General features: G+C 61.2%; 4 protein-coding genes across 4 annotated transcripts, besides 8 other annotated features; all 4 read left to right on the plus strand.

Moving 5' to 3' along the window:
* The first annotated feature begins 4 nt into the window (after positions 1 to 4).
* Positions 5 to 28: a microsatellite.
* A 70-nt stretch (positions 29 to 98) lies between these two features.
* Positions 99 to 149: a microsatellite.
* Positions 150 to 387: 238 nt separating this feature from the next.
* Positions 388 to 411: a microsatellite.
* Positions 412 to 707: 296 nt separating this feature from the next.
* Tco025E_04876 (uncharacterized protein) lies at positions 708 to 1,982 on the plus strand (the record flags this gene model as incomplete). Its single annotated transcript, XM_029371781.1, has 1 exon — positions 708 to 1,982. One exon carries the CDS (start codon positions 708 to 710, stop codon positions 1,980 to 1,982), a length of 1,275 nt encoding a protein of 424 aa, XP_029228095.1.
* Positions 1,983 to 2,098: 116 nt separating this feature from the next.
* Positions 2,099 to 2,120: a microsatellite.
* Positions 2,121 to 2,167: 47 nt separating this feature from the next.
* Positions 2,168 to 2,200: a microsatellite.
* A 485-nt stretch (positions 2,201 to 2,685) lies between these two features.
* On the plus strand, positions 2,686 to 5,190 carry Tco025E_04877 (uncharacterized protein; the record flags this gene model as incomplete). The annotated part of the gene is made up of 1 exon (XM_029371782.1): positions 2,686 to 5,190. The coding sequence occupies one exon, from the start codon at positions 2,686 to 2,688 to the stop codon at positions 5,188 to 5,190; it is 2,505 nt and encodes an 834-aa protein (XP_029228096.1).
* A 324-nt stretch (positions 5,191 to 5,514) lies between these two features.
* On the plus strand, positions 5,515 to 6,789 carry Tco025E_04878 (uncharacterized protein; the record flags this gene model as incomplete). The annotated part of the gene is made up of 1 exon (XM_029371783.1): positions 5,515 to 6,789. The coding sequence occupies one exon, from the start codon at positions 5,515 to 5,517 to the stop codon at positions 6,787 to 6,789; it is 1,275 nt and encodes a 424-aa protein (XP_029228097.1).
* Positions 6,790 to 7,001: 212 nt separating this feature from the next.
* Positions 7,002 to 9,644, plus strand: Tco025E_04879 (uncharacterized protein; the record flags this gene model as incomplete). The annotated part of the gene is made up of 1 exon (XM_029371784.1): positions 7,002 to 9,644. One exon carries the CDS (start codon positions 7,002 to 7,004, stop codon positions 9,642 to 9,644), a length of 2,643 nt encoding a protein of 880 aa, XP_029228098.1.
* Positions 9,645 to 9,655: 11 nt separating this feature from the next.
* Positions 9,656 to 9,675: a microsatellite.
* Positions 9,676 to 9,678: 3 nt separating this feature from the next.
* Positions 9,679 to 9,708: a microsatellite.
* A 256-nt stretch (positions 9,709 to 9,964) lies between these two features.
* Positions 9,965 to 9,998: a microsatellite.
* Positions 9,999 to 10,062: the final 64 nt, after the last annotated feature.

Below are 10,062 nucleotides of genomic sequence, written 5' to 3' on the forward strand. Positions count from 1 at the left end.
TGGCCTCTCTCTCTCTCTCTCTCTGTCTGTGAACTACATATCCCCAAAACACCGTCTGGTGACGCCCTTTTTCTCTTTTTGCCCTCTATATGTCCCTCTATATATCTATATTTATATCTATATTTATATATATATATATCTTTTTCTTTTCTTTCTTTTGCCCACCACTTTAGTCTGTCTTGGTTTGGGTTTTCTGCGGACTTTTATGTGTTTTAGTTCCCTTGCCGGCCTGCTAAATGCTCGGCCATCGGCGTCGGCACGTAACGCTGCTGGTGCATCCAATTTTCTTGCCGAATAGTTCTACCGGCTCGTACGCGTCGATTGTGGATGTTGCCCACCTACTCCAGTCACCCCTCTTTATTTTACGTTCAGCGTGGGTGAAACCTTTTTGTTGTTGTTTGTTTGTTTGTTACTTTTCCCTCCTGCAGTTTGATGTTCGCATGTGTCATTTACCCCTCATCGGCTCTGCCCACCCATCCCTGCCCACTTCTCCCTGCTGCGACGCTTATTATTCTTGTTGCCGTGTGTGTTGTTGCTTTCCCCCTCCCTATGGGGCCTCCTCAGCCGTTGTCTGCGTCTGCAGCTGCCTTGCCCTCTGTTGCGTTTGCCCCCCCCCCGCTGCCGCCTGTCGCAATAACCAAAACAATTCACACGCATGTGCGCGCAGTCCTGCAAGGGAGGCTGTGGCGTTGGCAGGACATGGTGGGATGACCGTCGCTGACGTCGTTGTCCCTTTGCAGGAGGAGTGCGCCGAGGCGAGACCGCGCCACCGCTTTTTCTTCCTGAACGGCATCCTCTGCCGCACGGAGACCGCGGACGCCTCCTTCCGGCCCTCCGACATCTTCGTGGGGCGGGATCCGCCGCCGCGAGGCACGGCGACGCTAGGCGACGCCTCACGAATCGTTGACGACGCGGCCGCAACGCCTGCCTCCGCCGACGTGGATAGAGACTGTCCCATTTTCAACACCTTCGGCGTCTTGTCGGGGGGCGTCCTGCTGGATCCCAACACCCGCCGCTTTGTGGACTTTGTGGACGACGCCGTGGTGGCCCCGGCCCTGCCGCAGGCGGCGGAGAGCGACAACGTGGCCCACCACGAGTCACTTGCGCACGCCAAGATCCGCGCCGAGGGCGTCCTGTGTTTATGCTCCTCCATTGAGCCGCTGAATGTGCCCGGGACGCGCGACACGCCACTCTCCTGGCCGCGTTCCAGGCGGCTTGCGCAATCCGCCGATGCACGTGCGTTAGCGCGGCGCAACGTCGCCCGCGTGCTGCGCCGCTGCGTCGCGGAGGTGCCGGTGGATCGCGCGATGTTGACGTTCATGGAGGTGTACCGCTGCCACCTAAAGAGCAAACGCCCGACGGCGCGGTTTATGACGGAAAACATCCCCTTTCGCTTCCAATACGGCGGCAGGGCAGTTCTCCTCCAGCGCGGCGACGACGACGACGATGTTGGGGGCGGCGGTAGTTGCGGGGGGCGGCCGGGCCCCGGCGCCGGCTCTCGCTTCTCCGAGTTCCACACCTTCACGGGGCTCCCCAAGATGGCCTCCGGCAGGCACGAGGAAAAAGTCACGACCACCCCCGGCCGCGAGTTCGCCATGCGAGTGGAGATGCGACTGCAGCGGCTGGTGCGGCCGCGGCGCGGCGACCTGATGATTGGCAAGCGCCCGCGGCGTCACCCGGAGGCGACGGAGTTTGAAACGCTCTGGTGGACGTTCCTGCGCTACGCCCCACTCCTGCGCGTGTGCCGCTCCCCCGCGCCCAACGCGGACGGCCGCACGGAGTGGTCCCTCGCCGACGACCACGACGCCAACTACAGGGAGGAGGTGCTGGAGTTCGAGGCCGCGAGGGCGGAGGGCGGCGGCCCACGGTGGAGCGTCGCGACGATCTCCGATGCCTGGGACTGGCTGCTCCGGCACGACCGCGGCCGCCTGCTGCGGCGCCTCGCGAAGCTGAAGCGCTGCGTTGAGAAGCTCCGGTTGTAACCTTTGAGAGGGGGGGGGGTGCCGCCACCCAACCCAGACCCACATGCGTCTGTGTCTGTGTGTGAGGAGCAATACTTTGGGGGTGAAACGGCGGATAAAAACGGCACCGACAACAAATATATATATATATATATATATGTTTAAAAGAAAAATAAAGGGGAATGACATTATTAAACGAAACGATAGTTCCCGTTGTTGTTGCTGTTGCTGTTGCCGTTTGACGTCTCTCTGTGTCTCTCACCCTCGCGTCACTGTTGATATCACCGTGTGAGTTGATGTGCGTCGCTATCTCTCTCTATATCTCTGTGCGTGTGTGGCACGAGGACAACGTCGGGAAAAGTAAATGGGGCGCATCAAGGCACTGGAGCTCCTGCGTGTGTGCCGTCCCTGTGCCTGCAGCTCCTACCACGCAGCTGGGATCTCTCGCCTGCTTGCATGCGGGTGGAGATGGTGGAGAGTCTTTGTCGTGCGTGTTTGCGCCTTGCAGTCCCAATCAAGTTTCTTTTCTTCTTCTCCCCCCCCCGCCCCGCCCACCTTCCCGCCACCGTGCGCAACACATGAAGCAGAAGAGGAAGGCGTAGCTTTTACAGCGGAGCGGCATCCACAAGAATAATAGCCTTTTTTTTTGTTTCTCTCTTTTATCTTTTTAAAGAAAAGAGGGTGTGGGTGAAGCAGCAGGCGCGTGTGCGTGTGTGTCTGTGAGATGCTGCGGCGGTGTTGGCTGCCACGCTGCCTCGTGCAATACGCCGCTCTCTCTGCCGCAGCTGGGAGGCTCAATGCGTTATTGGACCTGCGAGCGCAAAAGCAGCCCGTCCCGGCGGACGTTCTTAGGCAGTTCCTGCGAACCGACGTCATGCCGCTGCTGCGTGGAACCGTCGTGGATCGCCGCCATGACAGCGCCGAGTTGCGTCGCTCTATGAGCCAGCTGCTCCGCGACGCTGCCTTTGCCGCCGTTGTGCTGCGTGCCCGCCCTGGCGGCGCCTACGTCAACACCCTCGTGGACTGCGTCAAGCACGACCACGAACGCATGCAGTTTCTTCAAAAGATGACCCCCAACCAGGCTAGTCGGGTGATTGAGCATCTCTGCCGCGCTGGGGTGCGGGACTCCGCCGTCTACGCCGCGCTGGCGGCGCGTCTAGACTTTCACCTCCTTAAGGAAGTGGGGCGGGCCATGTTTGCCTTGGCGGAGGAGAGAATGTACCTGGAGGTGGTCGCCTACATAGTGCCCCTGTACTGCGGAGAGACGTGGACGCTAACCTTCGACGGCGGGGTGGGGTACACAAACCGTTTGAACAAAAACTGCAACGTATTTGATGCCGTGCGTCTCCTGCGCGTGCTCTCCAAGGCGGTTCGCGGCGTGGTCGAGCAACAGCGGTTGGACGCGGCGAAGGGGTCGATTTACCCGCTTCCCGTTGAAAGCATCCAGCAGCTGCGGACGAGTCTGACGGTGTTTATTATTGACAACAGTGAGGTTCTCCGTGGGGGGCACTGGATCAACTTCACGCGCGCCATGGTGCACTTCCCGCCTGAGTTTAAGACTATGAAGGGCCTGGAGCGGCACCCCTCCGTGCTGCAGGCCGTGGACGCACAGCGGCTACCCCGGCGCGACGCCCGACGCGGTCTCTCTGACACCGTTGACACCGATGACATGGCGGCACTCGGGTTGAATCACGTTTTTGCCCCAGTTGAACAGCAGCAGCAGCAGCAGCAGCACACGGCTATTGGGGGTGAAAACTGGAAGGAGCCTCGCTTTGACGTCCCATCCATCGACCTCACAAAGCTCCTTTACATCATAGAGGATGTGCCAATTCCTAGGGCGCTGCAGCAGCGTCGCCGCCAACTCGTCACACAGGCAATTGTGAAGGACATGAATACGCTCCATTTCACCGATCTTGTGCGGTTTATTCAGGCGCTCCGCCGTGTGGAAGGCTCCGCCGAGTTTTCGTCGTCGTTGAAGGCTGCGGTTGTGGCCATCAACCAGCTCCTGGAGAGGGGGTCAAAAAACACTGGGGTGTACATTCCCTATGATCGGCTTCTGACCCTGGCCAGCCTTCTCACGGCGTTCCGTGTAAAGAGTTGCAAGGGTTTTGTGAATTACCTTCTTTGCCTCCTCCCCACGCTGGACACCATGACCGTGGAGGAGGCCACCTCGTTGATGAACGCGCTGGCCACGGTGGCGGAAGTGGACGGTGTGGAGTTGTGTTCCCGCGTTGGGGGACAAATTTTGGATAAAGTCGCTCTCGGCCGTGAGGAGGCGGAAGCCCCGGCCTTGGTGTTAGCGTGCCCGCTGCCATCTGCGAAGCTGCTGCGTGCCACGGTGCTGCTGAGCGCGGCTCCCTCCTCGGGCGCCGTGCGCCGCATATTCGGCGGCACGGAGTCGGCGTTGACGGTGTCGCCGGCGCTGCGAGAGGCGGGCGCCTCCGTTCTCTTCGACGTGGCCCGCTCCCTGTACCATTTTTCACGCCTGAAGCCGCCCGATGCCGCCTGGGCGGAAACCGTGTGGTGCAGAGGCATCGTCGGCGCCCTGCTGCCGCTCTTGGCACAACTGACGGCCGAGTTTTACGAGGCGGTCCTCGCGGCTGACGGGGGTGGGCGGCGGTGCCCCTCCTACGTCCCGCTCGCGTGGCGCAGCTCCGCGGAGGCGGTGTTTCCGTGGGTGGACGTCAACCTGGACACCGTCTCCCTGGCCACGATGCAGCGGCGCCTCGAGGCGGTCTACCCGTGTTGTCGCCAAATCGCGACGCTGGCTGTGGGCATTGCGGCGGCGCAGCGAGAGACGCTTTTGCGCCACCCCGCGGCCGAGCCACTTGCCTTCTCGTCCAACGCCATTGTTCACATGCTCTCCTTCCTGCTGATGCTTGAGCACATGCTGTACCACGGCACCTGGCAGGCGGAGCTTGACGACGCCGCGGCGGGTGTAAGGGAGAAGATGCAGGCAATGAAGGCGGACTACGTCGCGAGTCTCTCGACCCCGGTGTGCAAGGATGCGCAGGGAGCGGAGGTGACGGCACTTGCGCTCATTCCCCGCCTCTTCTCGTGCGGGGACGGGGGCGGGGGCGACCAAGCGCCGCCTCTGCTGGACCGCGGCAGCATCCTCGAGATCACCACCAATCTCCCCTTTTCCGTCTCGCTCGTGGTGAGCCCAGGACCGATCAATGAGCTCTTCTGCGAGCAGGCCGCGGCGGCCGTCGTTGGCGTTGATAATTGAAAGGAGCTCATTTGCTCGCAAAAAAAAAAGGGAGGAGGAAGCGGAAGAAGAAGGAGTGGGAAGGAAAGTGTAGTTCAGGGAGCGGGCTGCTGTGCGTTTGTCTACCATGCTTTTTTGTTTGCTTTTTTTCCACCCCCCCCTCCCCGTCTTTGCGTGCGGCTTCACACGCGTTCCTTCCGCCCTCTCGTAGTCGCAAGGGCTGCAAGCAATTAAAAAAGAGCCGCAGCCGCACTCTCAGGCAGCCCCACAGTGGATGGAACCTGCCTGCAGTCTTGTCGCTGCCGCCTGCTTGAGTGCCTCTCTCCGCGGAAGGCGGGCGGGGTGATGTCGTTCCGGGCCTCCTCTGAGCAGCAGGAGTCAAGCGCCGACCGCGTCAGCCGCCTCTCGCGGCAGCTGCGGTCCGGCGCCATGGCGATGTCGCGCTCAGCCATCACGCAGACGGAGGTGCTGGCTGACAGGATCGTCGACGTCGGCGAGGGGGTGGCGGCAAACTTTTTTGAGCAGCTGTTGGCCCGCCTCGAGCAGCACGGCGTCCGGCGGTGCCGCGAGGAGCCGGAGGCGCGCCCGGTGCACGATGACGATGCCTCCGCGGCCGCCTCACTGCGGTCCGCGCTGGAGCCCGGGGCGGAGGGGGCCCGTGCCCCGTACTACTACATGTGTGTGCCCTGTGAGCTGCGGCTGACGCAGACGTCGAGCTCCGCCGCGACCCTCGCCATGCTTGAGGACGCCCACCACCACTGCGCCTCCGCGGAGCACCGGCGGATTGCGTCGTGGATGGGTGAGCCGGACATCGACTGCACGCTGCAAAACGCACCGGAGATGGACCCCGCGGGGTACGCGCGGATTCACGTCAACGGGGTCCCGCTGCTGCTGTCGCGGCGCCCGGGGGGCGGGGACATGTTTTTCCCGCTCCCGCATGAGGCGCAGGGGCTCGAGCGCACGGCACCCGCGGGCATGGACGGGCGCCTGTTCGCCACGCAGCCGCAAACGGAGGTCTGGCATCACCCGCTGCGGTCGATCTACACCCGGGCGAGGCAGCTCCTGTACCGCATTGATGGTGTCCCACCAGGGCACAGAAACAAGGGAACACAAAAGCAACGGTTGCGTTCTCAGTTTGCTGTGCAGCACATTCCCATGGAAAACTACGCAACAGAGAGCTTTCTAGAAGGCCCAACGGTGCCGGCCATTTTCGAGGTCACGCGGCAACGTTTGCCAAAGCGCAGCAACGAGGGCGGCGCGGAGGACGCCGGGTACCGCACCGAGTACGTCGTTGCGGGTAAGCCCTGCATGGTGTGGAGCGACTCCATGGCGACCGAACCGACCTCTCTGGTTGTGAAGCACGAGGGCTTGTACCGTGTCGTACTGCTGCGCGCGAGCGAGGCGGCAAGGTGGCTCGCCGCGCCGCCCCCGCCGGAAGGGGCAACTCAGCGCCAGCACGCAGGCGTTGAGGGCCACGGCCAGCCGCTCACCGTCGAGGCGCTGAGTCAGGTCCCTGCGGCACCGACGGTCACCCGCCTCCTGCGGGACCTGAATACCTCCGGCGTGGACTCCAGCGGCGCCTTCACGCGCTCAGACGCCCCCTCTGAAGTGAGCAGTTGATAAGCCACAAACACAAGCATATATAAATATATATCCGTCGTTATTTCTTTTTTTTTTGCTGTGGCATCTCCTCCTCTCGCTCGTTTTGGATTTCCGCCGAGAAGCTTCTTTCTGGATTTCATGTGTTGCTGCCGTCTCGCTCTCTCGCTTGTGTGTCTGTGTCCCGTTGCACCTTCCGAAAGTCTGTGGAATTGCTTTAAAACAAAGCGGCAATGGAAGCGAAGTTGCTCGCCGCCTGCAACATGCGGCTGGTCTCCATTCCGTTTGCCATCAACGGGCTCGAGTGCTACGCCGGCGACGTCAGCGTGGACCGGCCGCGCCTGATCAGCCCGCTTTCGCTGCAGCCGGCGTCCGTCACGGCGGGGGCGCGCGGGGTGCGGGAGCTGAGCCTCAAGGGAAAACAAGGGAAATGTGAGGCGGAGAAGCCGCTGGTTCTGATTTCGCTGCACAAACACGGGCGGCTGCTCGTCTGGGACGCGGACACGCTGGAGGTGGTGGCGATGTGCGACCACCACGGCGGCTCCGTCGTGCAGTGCGTCGTCACGGCGACGTACATCTACGTGCGGGTGGAGAACGGGCGCGGCGACACCGACGCCGACACGCAGGTGCACGTGTGGGACACCAAGTCGCTCACGCTCGTGCGGCGGCTCTGCTCCCACGAGGGACGCGTGACTTCCATCGCGGTGAGTGACGAGAACGACTCACGGTTTGCGACGGCCAGCGTGGATCACACCCTGCACATCTGGGACCTGCAAAAGAGCGTCACAGGGCCCCTGCAACGCATCGCGCTCAACGGCACCGCGCTAGTCTGGGTCTACTCGCGCGGAATGGTCCTGGGCAGCTCCTCCGACGAGGCCATGGCGCTGTGGGACGCGGAGACAGGGACGGAGGTGCAGCGGCACAAGGAGGCCGGCGCCACCGTCACCGTGGTGCGTTGGACGCAGGATCCCAGTCGCATCATATGCGCCACCGCATCCACGCCCCCGCCCGTCTCCTCACTCTTAATTGGCTACAACAATGGGTTTATTAAGGAATGGGCACTGGACACAAGCGCGGCGGTGCCCTTGACACCCAAGTGGGGAACCAAGGTACACAGAGCGCACATCACGGACCTCTGCAGCGACAACGACGTCGTTCTAAGCTGCAGCACATTCGATGGTGCCTTCCTGCTGCTGCGGTCGCGGGGCCACGTGGCCCCGTTGGTGTCCTACGGTGTTCGTCTCGTTGTTCTTGATTCCTACGCCAAAAATGCCATCGTTGGGGTTGATACGGGGTGCGTGCAAATTTTTTCGTACAGTGACTTTTTGGAGGGACACGGCCAACCGACCCTGCTCTCCTCGTTTTATCCCCACTCCAGCGGCATTATGGGCTTGTTTCTGCAGCTGCACGATGACTTTACCTTCGACCGGCTCATCTGCGCCGGCGCCGATGGGACGGTGGTGTTTCTCGACCACACACGCGCCCGCGGCGGTCGCTGGATGCGCGGCTTGAACACCCACTCGGTGGATTCCATGCCGGGTGGCGGGGCTATTCTCGCGCCGATGGAGGAAACCGGCGGCATCTGCCTCTTCGACCCCGTCGACCTCATCCCGTTCCCCCGGGAGCAGGAGCTGAAGACGCCGCACGTAGTCACCGCCCTGCGGTGGGTGGCGTCCACCATGAAAGTTTTGGTGGGCTGCGAAAACGGAAGTGTGGCGATCTTCGAATGCGTCATGAGTGAGCCGCACACCTCGTCGTTCCACAAGCTGGAGGAGAGAGACGTTTCGCCGTACTTTCCACGCAGCTTTTCCTCCAGTGAGCCGGATACCCGGTTGCTCGTGGTGAATTTGCAGCAGAGCCTCTTTTCGGAGGAGGGGGCATTTTTGGTAGCGGATCCGCTAGCCGCGGACTTGTCCTTCCCGATTCAGACACTGACGCAGATGTACCCCCTGCGCAGCACCATCTTCCCCCTCAGCGCCCATGAAACGTACGACTACACGGTCATTGTGCAGCTGCGGGATGGCACGATGCTGCAGTACATGGGGGACTCCGTTCGAAAAACGACGCCCGTCTTTCTGCGCACGCTGGTGTCACCGCTGCTGAGCAACGTGTTCCAGAAGGAGTCCATGGGCTTTTCGATCTTCCCCAGCAACTACGTTTTGAAGCCCACGCCCGGCGGAAGCTGGGGGTTGACCTTGACGCTGACCTACGCGGAGGGGACCGCGCTCTACCAGCTCACGTTTGGCATCGAACATGACTCCCCGGTGAACCGCCGCCTCTTCTGTGAAAAGGAGGCTTTTAACTTCTCGGGGGCACTCTTTGCCGAGGGAGACGAGGTGCTGACGCTGGAGGCCATTGGGCAGGGTGAGATGGCAATGGCCATACTGCGCGACAACCCCGTTGTGGACATCATTGACGATGAGGGGAAGTACCTGTACCGCGTCCTCCACAACGGGTCTGTGTGGAACTGTCAAGCAAGCCCTCGACGGAGTCGCTCACGCAGCTTTTGCTTTGACTCCGCCACCTTGGGCAGCAGTATTTCCTACGCGCCGGCTTCCTCTCCTGCCGCCTGTACCGCCAACTTTTGTGCAGAGGCGCACTACCTCGCCATTGGCTACCGAGATGGACTGGTGCAGCTGTTTGATACCACGCGGCAGGTGTTATTTGCACGGTTTAATGTGCATAACTCAATGGTAAACAGTTTGTGGGCGTTTCCGAGAGCTGTGGTCTCGTCCGCAAAGAACGGCGTGTTGCGCGCCGACACGGTACTTCCACGTGTGCTGTTTGACGAAAGCAGCAGCGGCCATGTGCCCTCCCCAGAGAGCTCCATCCTGCTGCGGCAAACATCCGTCAGTGTTTCCGTAGTAGGGAGCTAAATGATGATGATGCGGCGGCGGCGGCGCCGGCTATTGCTGCTGCTGCTGCTGCTGCTGCTGCTGCACGGCAGCTCGTGCGTTTGCGTAAGTGTGTAGGGGAAGTAAAGCTGCCCTCTGGAGAACATTGCGCCGCTGTTTATTTATTTATTTATTTTCCTGCGATCGCCAGAAACGTGGCAACCTCCTTCTGCCTCAGGGGGGGGGGCTGGGGGCGGAAGCGAAAACGCGTAGTAACAAGAGAGAGCAATACCGCTAGGGAAGCAACAACAGAGAAAAAAAAAAAAGGTGTAGAAGCGAGACACTGGCGAGTATTCTCTTCGTTTTTCTTTTTTCTTTTTTTTATTTTACGTTTTTCCCTCATGTTACGCACTCTGGACTTCGTTTCTCTCGAATTTGCCCGCGCGCGCGGGCGACGAAA

This window comes from Trypanosoma conorhini (genome assembly GCF_003719485.1).
Source record: "Trypanosoma conorhini strain 025E chromosome Unknown Tco_14.4_contig_00264, whole genome shotgun sequence".
Classification (NCBI taxonomy): Eukaryota; Euglenozoa; class Kinetoplastea; order Trypanosomatida; family Trypanosomatidae; genus Trypanosoma; species Trypanosoma conorhini.